Source organism: Ornithodoros turicata, chromosome 1 (assembly GCF_037126465.1).
Source record: "Ornithodoros turicata isolate Travis chromosome 1, ASM3712646v1, whole genome shotgun sequence".
Classification (NCBI taxonomy): domain Eukaryota; kingdom Metazoa; phylum Arthropoda; class Arachnida; order Ixodida; family Argasidae; genus Ornithodoros; species Ornithodoros turicata.
In genome coordinates, this window is record NC_088201.1 from 64,057,538 (window position 1) to 64,080,678 (window position 23,141).

Sequence of the window (23,141 nt, forward strand, 5' to 3'; positions counted from 1 at the left end):
ATTGCGAAGCATGTGGCGACGTGACGCAGAGTGAGAGACCATGGCGATGCGAGCTGAGTAGGTGAGCGAGCTGTGTAGAACCATGGTGTTGCGCGGCCGGGCGTTGCGATGAGTGGAGCCGCGGTGAATTGACGTCGTCGCCTAGCGGTTCCTCGGTAGAACGATGCACCGTACCTTCGGAGATGGCTTCGGAAGTGGGCTTTGCTTGGGAGGGGAGTTATGCCTTCTGGAGAGATCTTATGCCCCAGAAACTCCAGAGAGCTGACCCCGAATTCGCTCTTGAGGGCGTTGATAATAATGCCGTGGTCGGAAAGGCGGGCGAAAAGCTGCCGGAGATGGTCGAGGTGTTCTTCGTAGGAGGAACTCGCAACAAGAATGTCGTTGATATACGCGAATGTAAATGAGAGGCCACGTGTGACGGCGTCAATAAAGCGTCGAAACGACTGGGCGGCGTTGAGGAGGCCGAAGGGCATACGAAGAAACTCGAACAAGCCAAAAGGTGTAGTAATGGCTGTCTTCGGAATGTCCTCTTCGGCAGCCGGAATCTGATGGTAGGCTCGTACCAAGTCAAGCTTCGAGTAGATGGTGGTTCCGTGCAGAAAAGCTGTAAAATCGTGCACATGCGGGATAGGATAACGGTCTGGGATTGTGACACGATTCAGGCCACGATAATCGCCGCAGGAGCGCCAGTCGCCTGTCTTCTTGGGCACCATATGAAGAGCGGAAGCCCAACTGCTAGACGAAGGCCGTATGATACCCATGTCCAGCATGTGGCTGAATTCGTCACGAGCTATCTTCAGTTTTTCCGGTGCGCGACGACGTGGGCGAACAAAAACTGGCGGCCCCTTGGTGCCAATATGGTGGACGACCGAGTGCTTTACCGGGCTGGTCCAATCGGGTGGGCGAGTTAGCTCCGGGTACTCCTTCAAGATTGCATGGAAGGGATTGGTCTCGTCATGGAAGAATGATATTCCCGGGGAAGAAAGTGAAGACGATATTCCGGACACAGCAAGATTGGTACTGGAATCGATGAGGTGGCGGTTGCGCATGTCCACTAAGAGGTGATGGTGGTTCAGAAAATCGGCGCCCAGGATTGGTTGGGAGACACTGGCCTCCAGGAACACCCAGCGAAATGTGCGGCGCAAGCCAAGGCTTAGCGTTAGAGAACGTTGGGCAAAAACAGGTATTTGTGAGCCATTAACCGCTGTGAGATGGCACATGACAGGGCTCCGTCGGTCTCCTTTGGTAGCGGGAATAACGCTCACATCGGCACCTGTGTCGACCAGGAAACGTCGTGCCGAAGTGATGTCCCGTATGTAGAAAAGGCGACTGGACGAAGGATGTGGGCCATCGGTCGCCATCAATGGTCCACGGCAGGGTTTCCCGGCTGCCACGAACATGGGAGCAAGCAATGCCGTGCATCGGCCCCGAATTTCCGCTGGTACCAGCAGACTGTATGAGCTGGGCTGGAATCACGTGGAGTCGGTGAACGGTGCCGGAAACGACGAGGACTGCGACTTGTACGGCGGCGAGAGAAATCGCGGACGTGTGGCGAGACATGGGAGACGGCAATAAGTGCGGTTAAGTTCTTGACCTCGCGGCAAAGTTCCGCAACGTCAGAGGAATGCGGCGGCTGCGGCGGTGGTGATGGCGACGGCTGTGCAGAGGTGGGGGGGATGACTGCAGAAACCGCGGGGTTGGCGACCTCAAACACAGCGTCAGCCAGGGTAGCAAGTTTGTCCAGGGACATGTCAGAGGCAGTGGCTAAAACCATCTGCACATTCTGCGGCAAGCGCTGCAAGAATAGTTCACAGAAGAAGGTGTCGTCGGTCGCTGTCGACTGGGAACCCAACAGCTGACGCATGCGCCTTAAAAGCTGTGTTGGACGACGATCCCCCAGCTCCTCAGCAGATAGAAGTTGCTGGATGCGAGATCGGTCGGAAGCCGTGGTTCGCTGGAGCAGCGCTTTCTTCAGCTGATCGTAAGGAGTTGTGGGTGAAGGGGCCGCAAGAATGTCATACACCTCTTCTGCAGCAGCAGGTGTAAGGGCTGATATGACATGAGTAGTATAGGACTTGTGTTAAATACAGACAATGTCAAACTCAGACATGGACCCCTGGGCCCTGCCCTGAGCCCTGCGCGTATTTTTCCCCGCGCGGAGCCTGTGCGGAGGGTTGTCCGCGCGCTTATAGGCGGGGGGAGGACTATGTGCGCGCTTGCTAGCTCACATTTTTCAGCCTGGGCCAACTTCTTTCGTCATTTTTCAATCTGCGCCGAATTTTTTCGCGACTTTTTCCCGTGTGCGACAGGCGGCGCTCGGGTGGAGGGCTGCTGCGGTGGGCGGAGCGTGGCCGGAGGGTTGCGTGAGCGCTTACTTGCTCAATTTTTCAGCCTGGGCTGACTTCTTTCATCATTTTTCAATCTGTGTCGACTTCAATCGCAATTTTTTTCCCGCTACAGCAGGTGTACAGTAGGCGATTTACATGCAAAGGATAGCCATACACAAAAGTACAAGTGAAAATATATTTATTAAAGTCATTAGTGTCAGGAATTATGACTCCATGTGAAGGAGAAAAACTCAGCCAAAAAATCTGATGCAATAGCATTGAAGCGGTATTTTATTAGTGATAATCACGCAAGTTTTCAATTAAGCAGAAGGAGTAGCACATTTTTAATAAAAGAAGATATTTTTAATCAATGCGATTACAATCAAATTAAAAGTTTGATTATAAAAAGTCTAACATGACCACCATAGAGGAGTTTTAATTACAAAGTTCTAATATGTAACTTCATGTGCAACAGCTAATATTTCATTATGATACATTTAATCAAAGAATATATTTTTAATCAATATGATTACAATCAAAATTAAAAGTTTTATTATAAAAAGTCTAACACGACCAACATAGTGGAGCTTTAATTACAAGTGCCGATAGATGTATGTGAACAGCAGAGAACCTGGAAGACCATGGGACACGAACACAAGAGGAAATAAAATCTATAACACTACATTGGTTAATCAAAACAACAGAGGAGGAGAATAATCTATCATTTTAAATATCATAAAATCATCCTCGTGACTTCCCCATACAATTTTCATTCTAAGAGACACTACAAACCTTACTTTGTTTTATGAATCCAACACAGAAAATACATTAAAAAATGAACTTCACTGCATAGCGCGCTCCTAGTCAACAACCAGCTCTAATAATATCTGCCCTGATTTGTTGAAGACGGAAGGCGTACACCTGACAGTTACGAACATTTTCGAGCGCAATAGGGAAGATTATTCCAACATTACACAATTAATCATTTTCTTATTAAGTAAACAGCATAGGCATACGGAAATAATGAGAAACACGATCAACAGCTAATAGAGAACCAAAACCTATCACATAAACAACAGACAGATGCAGGAAAATAAATGAAAAAGAATCTATCAAAATGATAAACATGCACGGACGAATAGCAGAGAAACAATTTGAACGGCACATGATGAATAATTTAATACAGCACAGAGCTAACGCTGAATAGCAGAGAAACACTCTAAACGACGCATCAGCCAACGTGTAAACAACAGACAGGAAAATATTACTGAAACAGCTAATAGAGAGCCAAAATCCAACACGTAAACAAGAGGTACACAAAGCATAAATAGTTGAAGAACAATCTAACAAAACAAGAAACATGCACGGATGAATAGCAGAGAAACACTCTAAACGGTGCATCTACCAACGGTAAACAACAGACACATGCAGGAAAATAATTGAAAAAAGAATCAATCAAAACGATAAACATGCACGGATGAATAGCAGAGAAACGCTTTGAACGATGCATCTGCCAACATGTAAACAACACACAGGAAAATAATAGCGAAACAAACTATCAAACATTACAATTGAAATAATATATCTTTTGAACTATCATAAAATCTACCTTGCGAGCTAACAATATAGAATTTTCATCCTACTCAGGCACTATAAACATTACCTTGATAGAGCTATCCAAACACGCAACACAGCTATGCTTTACACACTACAAACAGACTCGAGACTCGGTGGGGTCACTCTCTCCATCTATACAGCCCAAAGCAAGGAACCGGTTGTCAATCTGTGTGGTGGGGAAACCATCTCTCTTTTTCAAATTCTTTCCTCCAAAAGGCAATATTCTTAGGACCGGTGTGCAGAGGCGAAATTTTTTATTGATCGCAAATAGACATTCGATAGATATTCGGTTCTCAAGAACACAATAAGAATTCTATCAAAAAAACAATAGCACGCAAAAAATCTAAGAATAGACTTTTATGTCAGTGCAAACTGGTTTTAGAGAAGCATTATCTAAGCAAACGAGAAATATTGTCGGTGCAAACAATACTCAACGAGAAACGTTGCATTTAATATATTTCAGATCAGACGCAACTAGTATGCATTCATTATTCTCAACTCACAAAATATCAAGTCAAGTTTATTCAGTGATAGAAACAATACTAATTCGAAAACGAGAAACAAACTTAATTACATATTTTTTATGATAACTTTGCAATACAAACAGAAGCCACAAACAACTCATCTGAAATATAAATTATTGTGTTTGCTACAGCGAAAATCAACGCACACAGCTCAAAAATACATTCCCAACTAGTAGAATATATTTATTAATATCAATCGAGTGATCATCTGAAACAAAGTCAAAAGCAGTACTTAATTTAGGCAAACATTTTTCGTAATCACGCAGCGCAAATATACATCACAGAAACACGTCTTTTTCATTCAGGGCCCACCAGTGGAAACGATGTGAGAGAGGGAAGCTGAGTTCCCGTACACTTTCGTTAAGGTTACACCCGCAGGGTGTAGGGGAATCCAACAACGGTCTTGGTATACAAAGCCATAAACTCGCTCCTACAAGTCAAGTTAGGGAAGGAGGGGCTCTAGCGCTGTCTTGTACGTAGAATCATTGAGAGCATACATTTTTTCATTACACATCACATCTTTTTTGTAAATTCACTTTCATAATTCTAACGTCAGGTGGAACATTATGAACCTGATAATAAAATTTTAATAAATAAAATTAGCACCAATATGATTTAATTAAATGTCGAGGCCCACTACAAAACAGAACAGACAACTGCTACACATTGAAGAGATGGACAGATTTTGTACTCGTTACCATACGTCATGGGAGGACATGATAAAAAGTTGCTTCGAAAAGGAGGAGCCGCGAAACTATTCATTTATCGCTGCATTTCAATACGTCCTAGACATGGTCGTATTCGGAGATATGGTGCAAATTATGAAATTCAAGACGCGAGAACTTGTATGCCGAATCTACAATAGTTATAAAAATATTTGTACGTCAACATCGGAAGGACCACTTGGATTGATGGTGGAGTTTTTGAGGTTTGCTAACGAAGAATTGAAATACACTAGACCAAATGTAATTGTAATCATTGCAATGGGCATTGCATTAATCAAGAAAGCAATCAGATCAAATTATCATATACAAGCAGTCTATATCGCACGATTCATTACGGATTTGTTGAAATTACACCTAACGGTTGAAATGGAAAGTACATAAAAAATCTTATCACGTGGTATATTCCACGTTAGAACCTTTACACATTTATATTATTCTACCAGTCAAGGATGTCGAATGAACAGAAGTTCAATATTGTCATGCAAGGTCTGATGTATCAGCACTTATTGAAACTCAACAAACATATCAATTGTGGTGGGCCACCGGACGATTTTCATCAAATACTCTCTTGTACGCCGTTCAAGAATCTTCGTACAAAGAAAGGAAACATCAATAAGAGATTGTGCAAGTTCATCGCAACAAAGTGCAAGTTGTTGAAGCAATACAAACACGACGACAACATATCACCCGCGTTAGTCAACGCTGGATTCAAGCGCCCAATAATCAGAATAAACTACTTGATGTCTTCGGAATTCATCAATCAAGACAACAAACGGAAACTTCAGAGTTTGGAATAGAATTGTAATTTATCGAAATAAACAAGTGTATAATTGAAATAATAATTGTACTCTTTGTCATCATTGTAATGTATTCTACACATCGAAAGGAAAACAGCTTTTGATTAGATTGAAGATTGCTAAAGCGACACCATGCACAAGGATCTTCGCATGGAATCAGCATCGGCAATCAAAGAGATTTTACACGGTCAAACTTTATACAACAGCGACATCCGAAGGAAATAATTGCAGAAGAATCGCTAATAGAAATTTAGAGGCATGTTACATCAATCTTTATCTACAAAGAGGAACACTAATATTTTGCGAAAGCTTATTTTATGAATTAAATTACACAGTGTATATATTTTCTCAGACGATTGGACAATTGACAATACTATATTGAATGGAATTTATTATCAAATGACACGCAGTCTACAATTCTAATGATCATAACATGCGGCACGCAATTACGCATATATGCGTAAAAAATATTCGTAACTTTTACTATCCGCGAAAAAGCGCGGATAGTAGCCATGACGCGGATAGTAAAAGTTACGAATATTTTTTCGAACGAAATTTACTTAAAACTCGAAGAAATGGTCATTCGCGTGGTCGAATGCGTTTCGGCAACACGCCGGGCAGCGTTTCCCGGGCACCCTTCCGAAACCGAACGCGATTCGGCGCCCAATGCGTTAACGCGGCACCCCCACGCGAGCGTGTTGCTTTCTTCCGGAAACGGGTTCGACGACGCGAATGACCATTCGAGTTTTAAGTAAATTTCGTTCGAAAAAATATTCGTAACTTTTACTATCCGCGTCATGGAGAATTCACATTACGTTATACAGGGTGTTTCAAAAAACGTGTCATTCGGGCTTTATAAAAAAACGGGGCGACGGAAAAATACGGGGTAAACGGCATTTGTGTGGCAACTGAATTTGCCACGTTGAAAAAATATTTTCATTTGATTTTAATTAAAATAAATTGAATTTCTTTAATTGAACTTTAAAATTTCCCAAGTCAACCTAACGTTTTTTTTACAGAATTAGAGAGCCCGTATCGAACTTAGTCAGATCCACTCAGAAATCCGCTCGATATTGCAAATGGAACTGCCAAAAAAAAAGTCCCGAAATTGAGGCTTCAAAGTTTCGGGTATTCAACGGCGCACCAAATGAGACGCAAAGATTCGTGGAGAGGAGGACATGCTCCTGCCCCCATGAAAGATAGAAGGTCGAAAAAACATAGGGCGGGAAAAAAGAGGAGGAATCATTTTTGTTTGCCGCTTATCAACGTATGGTGGAATGTCACCTGCCTTGTTATCTGCGCGTCGTGTGCTGCACGCCGGTCCGGCGATAAACTGTTCTAGCTTCAATGGGGCAGGAGCATGTCCTGCCCTCCGCGCATTTTTCCGACTGATTTGGTGCGCTGTTGAATACCCGAAACTCTGAAGCCTCAACTTCGGGACTTTTTTTGGGCTATTGCCATTTGCAATGTCCAGTGGATTTCTTGGTGAATCTGACTAAGCTCTCTACGGGCTCTCTAATTCTGTAAAAAAAAAAGTTAGGTTGACTTGGGAAATTTTAGAGTTCAATTAAAGAAATTCAATTTCTTTTAATTAAAATCAAATGAAAATATTTTTGCAAGATGGCAAATTCAGTTGCCACACAAGTGCCGTTTACCCCGTATTTTTCCGTCGCCCCGTTTTTTTATAAAGTCCGAATGACACGTTTTTTGAAACACCCTGTAGAGTATATACAGGGTGTCCCAGAAAACGTGTCATTGAATTATAATAAAAAACTACGCCACATAGAATCATGCGGTCAACGGCATTTGTTCTTATTAGGTTTTTGCCACCTTGTAAAGTTAATGTCATGTACCCCAAGTTTAATTATGCAAATATTTGCAAACTGAACTCAGAAATTTGCCAAGGGAAGGTCACTTTTTTACCCCACCAATATGAAGAGCGTGCCGAATTCACTCAAATTCATGATAATTGACAGTGATATTCACGAGCTATCCCATCGGAAAAAATAGCCGAATATCATGCTTTTCGGAGCACCGGACCATAACGCGCGATGTCTTTTTGAGCGCAATCGCTCGCAGTCCGACGAAAGGAGGTTCCGAAGCCAGCCCACAGAGTGATAGTAGAAAAAGTAACAGTTCCTTAAATTGGGAGAGGGAAAGCATTATCCCAGCGAAAGTCGGACGTGATAAGCCATGCCTGCGTTATCTCTTTCTGCGATGCCGGGGTGGGCTGGGTTTCCAACCTCCTTTCGTCGGACTGACACAGATTGCGCTGAAAAATTCATCGTGCGCTATTCTGTGTGACCTCCGTAGAGCATGATGTTCGGCTATTTTTTTCGATGGGATAGCTCCTGAATATCCCTGTCAATTATCATTAATTTGGGTAAATTAGACACGCTCTTCACGTTGGTGGGGTAAAAAAGTGCCCTTTACTAGGCAAATTTCCGACTTAAGCTCGCAAAAATTTACATAATTAAACTTACGTTACACGACATTCACATGAGGAGGTGGCAAAAACCCAGTAAGAACAAATACCGTTGACAGCATGACTCTAGGTGGTGTAGTTTTTTTATTATAATTCAATGACACGTTTTCTGGGACACCCTGTAGAAAACATCAATACACTCGATTAAATTCTTTGTCATCGTGAAAGAGTTCTTAAAACTTTCGCGTATCAAAGTGAACCAGCTAAAGCTGTGAAATTACACTTTCTACAACTCAGTTCGTAAATTGCGGCAGCAGTTTTAATTAAATACTTACTGATAGTCACCACTGCTCCGGAATGTGATCTGATAAATTTTAGCAATTAATGTGCAAACAAATATCTTGTATACAATGTCTGACTATATAGATAGCTTTTTAATCTATATATTAAATTTTTTTAAAGAAATAGTGTACAGTTTTGACTTTGAAAATTTAAACAATAACCTTTTGGTGTTGGAGTTTGCGTTTTGGTTCATTATGAGCTAAAATCTTCTAAAATTAAAGTATGCCCTTCCCATTGTAGTGTCTCATATGCCGTGACATAACGAACAGACTCATAGTTTTTCAGTATGGCTAATGAAGAACCTCGGGTACATTCTGTGAATTGGAGCTACGTTTATGTGTGCTGCTTTGGTTAAGTTTGCAAAAGGAATATTTACTTATTATAATTACATATCTTATGCATAGTGCTCATCTTCATTGATTAAACATTTCTGATGACTGTTGTGTGATTCGATTCTCCCAAAATCTTATAGCAATTGCGTGCCGCATGTTATGATCATTAGAATTGTAGACTGCGTGTCATTTGATAATAGATTCCATTCAATATAGTATTGTCAATTGTCCAATCGTCTGAGAAAATATATACACTTTGTAATAAATAAGCTTTCGCAAAATATTAGTGTTCCTCTTTGTAGATAAAGATTGATGTAACATGCCTCTAAATTTCTATTAGCGAATCTTCTGCAATTCTTTCCTTCGGATGTCGGTGTTGTATAGAGTTTGACCGCGTAAAATCTCTTTGATTGCCGATGCTGATTCCATGCGAAGATCCTTGTACATGGTGTCTCCATAGCAATCTTCAATCTAATCAAAAGCTGTTTTCCTTTCGATGTGTAGAATACATTACAATGATGACAAAGAATACAATTATTATTTCAATTATACACTTGTTTATTTCGATAAATTACAATTCTATTCCAAACTCCGTTTGTTTCCGTTGTTGTCTTGATTGATGAATTCCGAAGACATCAAGTAGTTTATTCTGATTATTGGGCGCTTGAATCCAGCGTTGATTAACGCGGGTGATATGTTGTCGTCGTGTTTGTATTGCTTCAACAACTTGCACTTTGTTGCGATGAACTTGCACAATCTCTTATTGATGTTTCCTTTCTTTGTACGAAGATTCTTGAACGGCGTACAAGAGAGTATTAGATGAAAATCGTCCGGTGGCCCACCACAATTGATATGTTTGTTGAGTTTCAATAAGTGCCGATACATCAGACCTTGCACGACAATATTGAACTTCTGTTCATTCGACATCCTTGACTGGTAGAATAAAATAAATGTGTAAAGGTTCTAAGGTGGAATATACCACGTGATAAGATTTTTTATGTACTTTCCATTTCAACCGTTAGGTGTAATTTCAACAAATCCGTAATGAATCGTGCGATATAGACTGCTTGTATATGATAATTTGATCTGATTGCTTTCTTGATTAATGCAATGCCCATTGCAATGATTACAATTACGTTTGGTCTAGTGTATTTCAATTCTTCGTTAGCAAACCTCAAAAACTCCTCCATCAATCCAAGTGGTCCTTCCGATGTTGACGTGCAAATATTTTTATAACTATTGTAGATTCGGCATACAAGTTCTCGCGTCTTGAATTCCATAATTTGCACCATATCTCCGAATACGACCATGTCTAGGACGTATTGAAATGCAGCGATAAATGAATCGTTTCACGGCTCCTCCTTTTCGAAGCAACTTTTTATCAGGTCCTCCCATGACCTATGCTAACGAGTACAAAATCTGTCCATCTCTTCAATGTATAGCAGTTGTCTGTTCTGTTTTGTAGTGCGTCTCGACATTTAATTAAATCATATTGGTGCTAATTTTATTTACTAAAATTTTATTATCAGGTTCATAATGTTCCACCTGACGTTAGAATTATGAAAGTCAATTTACAAAAAAAGACGTGATGTGTAATGAAAAAATATATGCTTTCAATGATTCTATGTACAAGACAGCGCTAGAGCCCCTCCTTCCCTAACTTGACTTGTAGGAGCGAGTTTATGGCTTTGAATACCAAGACCGTTGTTGGATTCCCCTACTCCCTGCGGGTGTAACCTTAACGAAAGTGTACGGGAACTCAGCTTCCCTCTCTCACATCCTTTCCACTGGTGGGCCCTGAATGAAAAAGACGTGTTTCTGTTATGTATATTTGCGCTGCGTGATTACGAAACATGTTTGCCTAAATTAATTACTGCTTTTGACTTTGTTTCAGATGATCACTCGATTGATATTAATAAATATATTCTACTAGTTGGGAATGTATTTTTGAGCTGTGTGCGTTGATTTTCGCTGTAGCAAACACAATAATTTACATTACAGATGAGTTGTTTGTGGCTTCTGTTTGTATTGCAAAATTATCATAAAAAATATGTAATTAAATTTGTTTCTCGTTTTAGAATTAGTATAGTTTCTATCACTGAATAAACTTGACTTTCACTCGATTGATATTTTGTGAGTTGAGAATAATGAATGCATACTAGTTGTGTCTGATCTGAAATACATTAAATGCAACGTTTCTCGTTGAGTATTGTTTGCGCCGGTAATATTTCTCGTTTGCTTAGATAATGCTTCTCTAAAACCAGTTTGCACTGACATAAAAGTATATTCTTAGATTTTTTGCGTGCTATTGTTTTTTGATAGAATTCTTATTGTGTTCTTGAGAATCGAATAATTCCAATGTCCATTTGCGATCAATAAAAATTTTCGCTTCTGTACACCGATCCTAAGAATATTTCCTTTTGGATGAAAGAATTTGAAAGAGAGAGAGGGTTTCCCTACCCCCACAGATTGACAAAGGACGTTCGGTTTGGGCTGTATAGATGGAGAGAGTGACCCCGCCGTTTCCCCCTATCACTTCGAATCCACTAGTGGGTCCTGAATGAAAAAGACGTGTTTCTGTGTTGTATTTGGGCGCGTGGTTAGGAAAATGTTTGCCTAAATTAATTACTGCTTTGACTTTGTTTCAAGTGATCACTCGATTGATATTAATAAAAAAATATTCTACTAGTTGGGAATGTTGTGTGCGTTGATTTCCGCTATAGCAAACACCATAATTCGCATTTCAGATGAGTTGTTTGTGGCTTCTGCATGTATTGCAAAGTTAACATAAAACGAGTAATTAAATTTGATTCTCGTTTTCGAACGAGTATTGTTTCTATCATTGAATAAATTTGACTTTCACTCGATTGATATTTTGTGAGTTGAGAATAATGTATCCATAATAGTTGTGTCAGATTTGAAATACATTAAAATGCATCGTTTCTCGTTTGGTATTGTTTGCGTCGATAATATTTCTCGTTTGCTTAGAAAGTCTATTCCTAGATTTTTTGCGTGCTATTGTTTTTTGATAGAATTCTTATTGTGTTCTTGAGAATCGCATAATTCCAATGTCTAATTGCGATCTATAAAAATTTCGCCTCTGTACACCGGTCCAAGAATATTTCCTTTTGGAGGAAAGAATTTGAAAAAGAGAGATGGTTTCCCCACCACACAGATTGACAACCGGTTCCTTGCTTTGGGCTGTATAGATGGAGAGAGTGACCCCACCAGGCTGCATAGATGGAGAGAGTGACCCCACCGAGTCTCGAGTCTGTTTGCAGTGTGTAAAGCATAGCTGATTTGCGTGTTTGGATAGCTCTGTCAAGGTAATGTTTATAGTGCCTCAGTAGGATAGAAATTCTATATTATTAGCTCGCAAGGTAGATTTTATGATAGTTCAAAAGATATATTATTTCAATTGTAATGTTTGATAGTTTGTTTTGCTATTATTTTCCTTTGTGTTGTTTATAGATAGCTTGCACCGGCCCTCCATTTCCCTGCATGCGTCTGTTGTTTACCGTTGGTAGATGCACCGTTTAGAGTGTTTCTCTGCTATTCATCCGTGCATGTTCCTTGTTTTGTTAGATTGTTCTTCAACTATTTATCCTTTGTTTACCTCTTGTTTACGTGTTGGATTTCGGCTCTCTATTAGCTGTTTCAGTAATATTTTCCTGTCTGTTGTTTACACGTTGGCTGATGCGTCGTTTAGAGTGTTTCTCTGTTATTCAGCGTTAGCTCTGTGCTGTATTAAATTATTCATCATGTGCCGTTCAAATTGTTTCTCTGCTATTCGTCCGTGCATGTTTATCATTTTGATAGAATTCTTTTTTCATTTATTTTCCTGCATCTGTCTGTTGTTTATGTGATAGGTTTTGGTTCTCTATTAGCTGTTGATCGTGTCTCTCATTATTTCCGTATGCCTATGCTGTTTACTTAATAAGAAAATGATTAATTGTGTAATGTTGGAATAATCTTCCCTATTGCGCTCGAAAATGTTCGTAACTGTCAGGTGTACGCCTCCCGTCTTCAACAAATCAGGGCAGATATTATTAGAGCTGGTTGTTGACTAGGAGCGCGCTATGCAGTGAAGTTCATTTTTTAATGTATTTTCTGTGTTGGATGCATAAAACAAAGTAAGGTTTGTAGTGTCTCTTAGAATGAAAATTGTATTGTATTGTATTGTATTGTAGTCACGAGGATGATTTTATGATATTTAAAATGATAGATTATTCTCCTCCTCTGTTGTTTTGATTAACCAATGTAGTGTTATAGATTTTATTTCCTCTTGTGTTCGTGTCCCATGGTCTTCCAGGTTCTATGCTGTTCACATACATCTATCGGCACTTGTAATTAAAACTCCTCTGTGGTGGTCATGTTAGACTTTTTATAATAAAACTTTTAATTTGATTGTAATCGTATTGATTAAAAATATCTTCTTTTATTAAAAATGTGCTACTCCTTCTGCTTAATTGAAAACTTGCGTGATTATCACTAATAAAATACCGCTTCAATGCTATTGCATCAGATTTTTTGGCTGAGTTTTTCTCCTTCACATGGAGCCATAATTCCTGACACTAATGACTTTAATAAATATATTTTCACTTGTACTTTTGTGTATGGCTATCCTTTGCATGTAAACTGCACACCTGTTGTAGCTGGAAAAATTACGATTCAAGTCGACACAGGTTGAAAAATGATGAAAGAAGTCGGCCTAGGCCGAAAAATGTGAGCGAGTAAGCGCTCACGCAACCCTCTGGCCACGCTCCGCCCACCGGTAAGAGCCTCCACCCAAGCGCCGCCTGTCGAGCACGGGAAAAAGTCGCGAAAAAAGTCGGCGCAGATTGAAAAATGTCGAAAGAAGTTGGCCCAGGCTGAAAAATGTGAGAGGGTAAACGCGCACGCAGCCCTCCCCTCGCCGATAAGCGCGCGGACAACCCTCCGCACAGGCGCCGCGCAGGGAAAATACGCGCAGAGCTCAGGGTAGGGCCCAGGGGTCCATGTCTCTAACTGGACCTGTCTGTATTTAACACAAGTCGTATACTACTGACATGGTAGTATCTGGTTTGCTGTGAGCTCACGCCGGCAAGGTTGAACTGGGCCTCCGCTTGAAGAAACCAGACTGCCGGGTTACGGTCGAAGTAAGGCGGAAGTTTGACGGCGACGCCTGCCAGAGATAGTGGTTGGGGCTGAGCCGGGGCCTGTGGATCGCCGTGGGACATGGCTTGAGGAAACCGGCGCGAGACGGCAGTGTTCCAAAAGTGTTCGGGTCACCAATGATCACAATGATCGGTAGAACTGCCGTGCCAGCGCCGTAGCGCGTGGCAGCAGAGGCACGTCTTCGTCATCACACACGGGCCGCCACATCAGCATGTGGGCAATGTATATCCATCAATGTATCAAACTTACGCCCACCTTAGTTGTGCACAACAGTTTGGGACGCACTGTCCTATAACCTTTGTAATGACCAGGACCCGAGACTTTATACACAAAAATCTTCAAAAATATGCATGCAAATATGTGGAGCGAAACGTCTAAACACATGCAGAAATATTAGGATGCCGGGAATGTTCCTCCGGAAGCTTCCGCGTAACTGGGAGCTGTATAAATACGCACATTGTCTAAAAAACGTTCTGCAAATGAAAATGCACGTTCCTTCTTTGCAAGTGTGACGTACGCTCGCACATTCAGGTATTATTCGTTGCTCATTGCCATTGTTGTCACCATGGCCATACTCAGGTTTTTGAGAGTGTATACACACACATGCATATGCATTTTTACATGGGACGATTAAAGATTTCCATTAAGAACTGCCAGATAAGAAAGTCATGTACCGCGAAAATGTGCGCTATGTCGCTGGATGTTATTACGGCGAATTAGCTAGATACCTAGCTCACCTACGCCATGTGCAGAGAGCTCTTCGTTGTGCTGTTCATTGCCTTCAAGAACGGTGCTTACAGACGGCAATAATTTGCTTCCCTTATTTTTATCAACCACAACTTGAACTCGCTGACCACTTGTCGCGCGTTCTGTTTTCCCAAAACGTTGGTTCTTGGTGCTAGTGGTGCTATCTGAATCCACTGATTACGTAGAACGAAGCAGCCTAAAAGCGGCATAGTAGCATGATTGTGTAGCTGGAACACGGGTTTTCAGACGATGACCTTCCTTTTATTGAAATAACGTGAGCAGCGGCAAAACAAAAGGAACGTTAAAAAATGATGCAAATGTGTCGAAATATGACACGATATGCAACCAAATAGCGCGGGAATATGCTATAATATGGAACCATCATATTATATGACAACCAGGAAAAAATATGCCGAAATATGCAAATATATGACACACGAAACATTGCACATTTGTGTCGTTGTGTGGTTGGTAATGCACGGAGAAATGCTGGGGTATCAGTTTGAACGCATTATAAAAATAGGAATTTAGCATGAAATCCCGGGTGATATGACACACTTTACGAGTTCCACGAACAAGCCTTTACGGTTTTACGTTCGTCGCAACACTGCTTGTCTGAATCATTCAACGATTTTGTTACGTACAAATGAATACGTTGTGAGCGGCTTACCATTCGCTGCTGGCGAAAGCAGCAACGTTGAAAGAACAGTTAACGCTGAAACCGGTTTTATGAAGCTTGTAGGAAGTGAAGACCGATGTTCCAAATGCATACTACAATGGACCGTAGTAAATACTGTTCACGCGATATCACTGATATCACCATGGCCATAAGCCATGTGTTTTATGCACGAGCCACGTAGGTAGAGGGTAGAGATTTCTTCTTCATCCAAGTAAAAGATGGCCGTGAGGCTGGCCAGGACAATTGGGAGGCTGTAGTGGTACAGTGGAACTCTTCGTCGTCGAACGTCGTTTGCTCTATAGTATTCGTAGTATTCGTACAGCGCAAGTTTGATGTTGATGACCACGGCGCTCTTGAGCTGGGAGACCAAACAAAAGCCTGAAGGAGAGTATAGTAATTTTGTTGTTTATTTTGAAAGTCAGTGGTCTAGCCCAACCTGGGATCTGAGAAGTGGAAGGAAGTTCAAGACTAGTTTCGTCCCTGTATGTCTGTCCTTGTGCATCTCTCTCCAGACTCGGGGACATATTACAAACAACCCGTCATCCTCCCACGAATTGTCCGTTACCCTGAGCAACGTTTATAAACAAAGTTTTTTTTTTTGTTCTCGTTGTTATTATTATTTGAACATATCTACCCATGCTGCAGTGACAACTATACAGGGGATGTTTGTTCATTCTTTGGCCAGAGTTTTGTGCAATGCCCGTGCCACACGGGCACAAACAATGACATTAGCGTGTAATGTCAGTCGGGTCCCTAATGCAATTTCTTTCGATAGTAGTGCTACATGTCAGATTGGAGTGACATTAAACGCGAGGATGTCGATGCGGGTTTCCCACTAGCCTCGTAAAAGATGCGATACTTGAAGAGCGTACACGTGTTCAAAAAGATTGAAAATACCCATAATATCCCACAAAATGACAAAATCTTTATTTCATAATCGATTATTTGTATATATGTCGGAAAACTGTTGTCATCTTACCGGTCAGGTGGCAGTCTACGCCAAAAGCAAATATGCAAAAAAGCAATCGTTAACAACGCCGGGTATTTTGCCAAAATAATGCTAGTTTTCGTGCAATTTATGCGGTGCGCAGTACAGAGTGATTTTATGAAAGCTCTAAATTGCTTTTTTACTCAGACAATGGGAGCGAGGGTACGCATTTCATGGGCGAATGAGTTGCATGCGTAGATCTCTTTAGGCGGAAAATGTCATTCAGACGAATGCCATTAAATATCGCTGTATAGCACGGCACGAATGACAGTGAGAGTTAACTCATGTTAACTGAATGTTGTTTTTCGGGGCAGGGGTATTCCACTAGCTGTCAATGACATTGCCTGCTCAACCAGGGCTACAGTTAGCATTGATCATGCAGCTACACGCACAAATTAGTGACTATGCTACACGGGATCGAAAAGTACAGGTGTCAGCTTTGTGTCGCCCCTCTATAGCTGCCCCCCCCCCCCCGCCTTTGAAGTGACTTGCTAAGTAGTTCAAGCAGGCCAAGTAAAAGGTCACGCCACAGTTCCCACCAATGATTATTTTTCGACGGTTTTCATGAATATCTGTCCCATTCTTCGACGGCATCAGCGACCCTCACACTTAGAGGCCAGAAAAGCAAAGACTGTTTGGAACAGCTCTCTTACCTTTGCAGCATAGATCTCTCGAAGGTGTGTATAGGTATACGCAGGTATGAAATAATCCAGTACTTGGCCATACTTTAATCAGAATCGCAACTGCAGAGGAAGGCAGAAAATAGTACCCGGTTTGAAAACTCTGCCGACAGAAAGTTGGCAGTGATACGTCGATCGGATTGGGTCTCAAAAATGTTCTTATATGAACGTAGCCTTAGGCTATGGCACAGTTCTTGCTGTTCCTTAGAACTGCCCGCTATTTATCATGTCTTCCCAGTAAGTCTGTTGAATCCTCCAGACGTTATGTGTATGGCTGTGCGGGCTTCCCATAGGAAACCGTAATGACAGTTCGCTCGCACATTTTTTTCCTACTAGTGTTTGGTTTTATTTGTTCGAAATTGCCTTCATAGCCTCACTTCGAGGCACCCTTTCCTATTGCGAAACCCTCAATGTAGAATGAAGACAAGGAATACCACAGCAGTCCTGCCTGTCTAAGTAACTATTCGATTTTTAATTTGGTGTGTATGTAAGTACGCTGTTTTATGACTTGCAATCTCCGACATATCCTTATATCCAGTTGCACACTGCACTTTGACACATTGAACAAATGTGCTTGTGTTCACTCGCTGGAACCACTTGAGAAATGACAATAAATCAAAAGAAGGTGCATCTATTGATGGGGTTCATGGGAGATCCTGCCGGGCATTGAAAAGCCTGGGCGAATCCCGGCCAGTTTCGCAGTGCAACGTTGCACTGCGCTTCCTGTTCAATATCACCAGCCCGTCCACAGGTTGTGTAGCACACGCTGATGAACATCATCTGCAGGATAAGAACATAGACACAGTTGCCATCTCATTGGTTCCTAGGCCAGTTCTATGACCTACTATCTGTACACGACCTTCACGTTCAACGTGCTCTATTGAACTTTCGCCGTAATTTATCTATCAGTCTATCTATAATGGCAAATTCCACGGGTCCCTCTGGAGCGTTTTTTGTCCGTCCCCGGCGGAGGGTACTTGTTTCACTGGTCGATCCGGAGTGAATTCGCGTAATTCGTTGCAGATGAACTTGCTCCACGTCAGAGCGCTCGTTCTTGGTCCTCCGATAAACCTCGTATACTACTCATGGGCGTACCGAGGGAGGGGGGGGGGAGCAAGGAGGGTGTGCCCTCCTGGAGCTCTAAGGTCACTTGTAAAAACTGTGTGCTCTTTTGTCATAGGTCATGATTTTTCACAGATGTCATAATATGAACCTGCTTAACAGCCGCACAGTCCGCGGAGTCCGTCTCCAGGAAATGAGGTGTGAGGGAGGGGGGGTTGCACGCTTTGCCCCCCCCCCCCCCCCCCTTGGAAGCACTACAGAGTAGAATCTGTCGTTCTACCAGCTTGGGTAGGAAATTCTACTATTTTCTCTTAGAGCAAACGTGCGAGAGAGAAGCAAGGGAAAGGGACGCCTCCGCTTACACCCGCGGGGGAGAAGTCTCGTGTGAATTGGCACAAAATGGTAGAAGTACCGTCCCGCTGCAACTCTGGGTAGGAAATTCTACCTTTTTTTCTTAGAGTGTAGCAATAATATTCGGAAACCCCTTATCACTGAGAATTACTCCCCCGGACTCAATCAGAGAGAGAAAGCCAGAATCACGGAGGGTACGATGCCAACTAAACTTTATAACGGTCCAGAATAAAGAAAGTCCTGCTGTTTCAATTTGCCGAGCTTCAGTTTTAATTTCGGTACAGTCAAGTGTTCGTAAATGTTTAGTTAGGTTAGCTCTTTTAAAAAAATGTGTCTCTGTCACCGTGTCTCTGATTGCATCTCGTGACGGTGCGTAAACCTATACGTAAACTTACTCATGCAACGTGAAGCTAATGATCTCCAAAGTGTTTCTGAAAACTCGGGAGGCAATTGCCTCGCAAATATCAATAAGGAATAACCGAAGGATATCCTAAGTTTGAACGCTGCTCGGGATGCAGCGCTGTTTAGAGCGCATTTGACTGAAACCTTGTAATGTTTGCTCAGGGACAATGAAGTGTCCCATGAAGCCACACTGCCGCTGCGATTGCCCATCAATGGTTGTCTTGACACCTGAAGCAAACGTCGGGCGGGTAGCACGCTTCCTGAGCTAACGCAACCTGCGGTACTACCGCTTAGGCTCAGATGGGCGCTGGTGTCGCCAGGCCAAACACAACGCAGACAACATAATGTCACGGGACCAAAAAATGCGGAAGAAACGGATTGCAGCAGCACCTGTGTCCAGGCGGGTTAGAGCGCGGTCCGAGACGGCAACACTCCCAACGCCAAGACTAAGATGCAGCACTATGACCTGAAAAGCGTTTAGAGAACAAAATCTCTGATCGAAAATAAGTGTGTGTCTCACTGCGGGCTAGCTGACCTTTTTGTTTACTACCCTTCTGTAATTTTAACCCTTGTACCTGGGCGTTGTGTTTCGTTTGTTCGTTGCGCAATATTAACAATAAGTGATGGTTTAACGTAGCGAGAGGACCTACCCTTCTGTGCGTCATTAGACTCTGAAAGTTAAAATACTGAAAGCGCTTTCACGGGAATGTACAGTTGTGGAGGTCGTGCGTAGCTCTTACCTGGAAATCTGTGAGCCACTCGTGCCCTTCCAGACGTCCTCTCCTTTCGTCTTCATCTGTTCTGTTCATAAGCCAATAAGCATCCGCAAGGGGGCCAACCCGTAAAACATCCGCTAATTTTGATGGTGTCGCTGACACTCCTTCTGATTGTAGTTCATTTATAAAGCACTGCAATCGCGCTGCTTGCTCTGTTGTCGCCGCTGGACTTGCTGTGGCGAATGCCAGTCGGGCTACGACGACGAATGCGCTCATCAGCATGCTGCTAATTTTAGCACCCAGTGGGGCGATTCCAATGCCCAGTGTCGAGTTCTCGTAGAACAACGGAGGAATGAGACGTGCGGCTGTTAGTGCAAGGCGTCTGGTGAAGAACAATGCGCAGGATATAGGACACTATTCCCCATTTAACACGCGGTACATTCTAAGAAAATATTAAGTACACCCAAATCTTTTGCCAGTGTAAAATTGTTGTCATCGAGATCAATTTTGTGTAGCATAACCTTTACTCTTCTTTCGGCAAGCGTAAATTTTACGCTGCCGTCCAAAAGTGTGAGACTTTGCTTTGTGTCAGATTTACTCTCTTTGAGAGAGTAAAAATTACTCTGTGGGGATAGGGGTAAATTCATTTTACTGTTTCGCTGGCGTCAATTGGTTGTTGCTTTATTTTTTATTTATCAAGAGGGCCGCCTTTAGCGTTCTGACCCCATATGCCTGACGTCGTCCTTGGCGAACCCATATTGAAACGTACGTATAATCACTTGTACTGACAAAGAGGCTCGGTATTACTACACTATTTCAGAGAAATACAGGGAGTGAATGCATAGACGAGAATCCCCGTATTCAGCACGGTGTGACCACATTACTACCACCGAAGCCAGTGCACCATAGTCATCTCAAGCAGTCAGAGGTAGTAACCCCTGTTGCGTCTCGAAAACCATATACAAGAACGCAGAACATGTACTAGAGCAATTGCTTTTCGAAAACAGCCTGTAATTTAAAGTAAAATCTGAGGCATATTTTACGAAGCTGCAAGGACAACAGTGAGGCACCATAATGTTCGCTCAATTTTAAAAAGCAGAGTACGTTGTTCTGGCAAAATTGACTTTGAAAGGAACTCGGTTGCGTTTCTAATTATGTTTTCTACAGAAACAACCACATTTGCTGCTATTTTGCACTTACATTCAGTGCAATTCCTAAACATTTTTTTTTAAATCGCAGACTAGGAAGAGGAACCTCGGAAGTGTAGGTTATGGCAATAACGGGTATGAGTTGAGTGTATCCGAGAATAAATGTGTAAAAGGAGAGTAACAGTTCCTGTCACGCTCTCTTGGTATATCTTAATGTGTAATGGGAATACCCTAGAGTATACCCTACCTAGATTCCTCGATTAGTCTCGAAAGAGCAAGGCGGGGTTATCAGAGTTAGTCACTGGATTGGGGAAAGCGCCGCCATCTTCTGATCATTGCCGCCGCGGCCTTGGAGCAAAAAGGCGGCCGTAGCATGCCAACACATGCTGCGGCCGCCATTGTTGCACCTTGGTCGAGGCGGGAAAGGATGCCATTACTTTCCCCAATCCAGTGACTTTAATCAGAGTGAAGACAAGCAGAAAAGAGTAGAACGATACTCAAAGTTATGGCTAGCCTCCATTTACTCTAGTTTTTCTTATAGTGTACCCCCCCGTATAGCAAACTAAACTTTCTCCTTAGAAACAGTATGTAGTTTGCTAATTCGGTAGCCATAGCGGATCCCAACCAAAAGCAAGAACGAGATAGAGGTTAGGCGCCCTATGACGCGCACCGGACGAAATGTATTTAACTGTCCTTACTATTAAGAAATAGCAATAGTAGTAAGGCTAGTAAGGCTAGATGATAGAGAAATACAAATATTTCATTTTCCTGCAAGTAGCAAGGTTCAAGCAAGTAGCAAGCGTTCACGACTTGTTTTCTTGTCTCAGATTATTATATCATACTAGGACTATTCATTTATTCGGAATCTTTTGAATTTTTTTTTTTTTTTGCTTGTCAGAGCAGATATCAGCATTATCGGAGTGGTATAAACTGACAAGTAAGGGTGACAGAAGTGTGTTTCTTTTTATATCAGATAATTCTGAATCTAATTATCGTGTTTGCTATTAAGAGTGATTAGGGCAAGAGTAGTGATATCGACCGTTCCCACACAAGCCATTCATAGCTTCCACACATGTGAAAAAGCGAGCATCTTTGCTGGGAAGGCTCCCCTCCCACGCGGTAGAAAGTTGTAGTCCCAATACATCTCGTATGCTATACTTTCCAATGTTAAGCACCAAGGTGGCGTCGGCTTCACGCGTCAGCAAACAGCTAAAGTAGCCGCCCCATCGGAAGCATATATGGTACGGAGCAGGTAAAGCCAAGTAGAGTTGTCTCATTGTTGGATAGTGACAGTAAGCAACCGACAAAGATTTATCGGGGAATAATACAATAGTACGGGGCAATGTGTAGCTTCACTATTGACTTATTGAGGGGGGAATCAAATACATATTGCTGCAAGTCTACGGACGTCATCGAGCTGTGATTAGGCAGTGTGCGACTATGACCACTATTACTGGTGTGGGACGAATGATACTGGTACAACGCGTAATTCACGAAAAAGCCAATAAGCCTATCTCGTTTGCCTCCAAAGCCTCGTTTGCCTGTCTATCGATACTAGTAAGCCGGCGAGCTACAGCCTACCATATGGATTGGCATTGAGTATCGCTCAGAGCTTGGCGTACACGTTCACGAGGTGCTGCACCTCATACTGCATACCACAAAACACCAAGAGACGCGTACCAAAGCCTCTCCCCAAAACTGGCATACAGTCATGGGCTACCATCCTTACCGATGAGTGCTCTAGCTTAAAGTGCTATATCACCTACAAGAAAAGTTAACAAGAAACATCATGCAACTAAAGGAGAGACGTCGCACAGAACTCGTGGAGCATGCAATAAAAAAACCAGCATACTTTCAATTTTGACAATGCCACTACACGGGCACGTGAACACAGATGGGGAGTGAGAAGATATCTTGAGTCACGGCACATACATCATGAAAAGAATTCCTGCAACAACCACAAGGGACCACTGCCAGACTGTTATAAGACCTAAGGACTCGCACGCAGTGTTTTCTTTTGCTGATGATGACGTCCGTATAGACGTCAAAACGTCCAAAACCTTTGTTACTCTTTGTTATGTAAGCCAGTGTTCTCCTTCTATTAAAAGGGAGACTATATGGA

At 42.3% G+C, this 23,141-nt stretch overlaps 2 protein-coding genes across 5 annotated transcripts in view; both read right to left on the reverse strand.

Moving 5' to 3' along the window:
* LOC135378318 (disintegrin and metalloproteinase domain-containing protein 10-like) overlaps window positions 1-15,936 on the reverse strand; it is a 128,299-nt gene extending 112,363 nt beyond the window's left edge. For both annotated transcript variants that reach the window (XM_064611321.1, XM_064611320.1), the window contains exon 1: window positions 15,664-15,936. In XM_064611321.1, the coding sequence (XP_064467391.1) occupies window positions 15,664-15,763 (100 nt within the window). In that variant the 5' untranslated portion in view covers window positions 15,764-15,936. The remainder of the gene's footprint in view (window positions 1-15,663) is intronic.
* Window positions 15,937-17,785: 1,849 nt separating this feature from the next.
* LOC135399756 (membrane metallo-endopeptidase-like 1) overlaps window positions 17,786-23,141 on the reverse strand; it is a 29,445-nt gene continuing 24,089 nt past the window's right edge. For all 3 annotated transcript variants that reach the window (XM_064631504.1, XM_064631497.1, XM_064631490.1), the window contains 2 exons: window positions 19,896-20,253; window positions 17,786-18,120 (listed from right to left, as the gene is read on the reverse strand). In XM_064631504.1, the coding sequence (XP_064487574.1) occupies window positions 17,956-18,120; window positions 19,896-20,253 (523 nt within the window). In that variant the 3' untranslated portion in view covers window positions 17,786-17,955. The remainder of the gene's footprint in view (window positions 18,121-19,895; window positions 20,254-23,141) is intronic.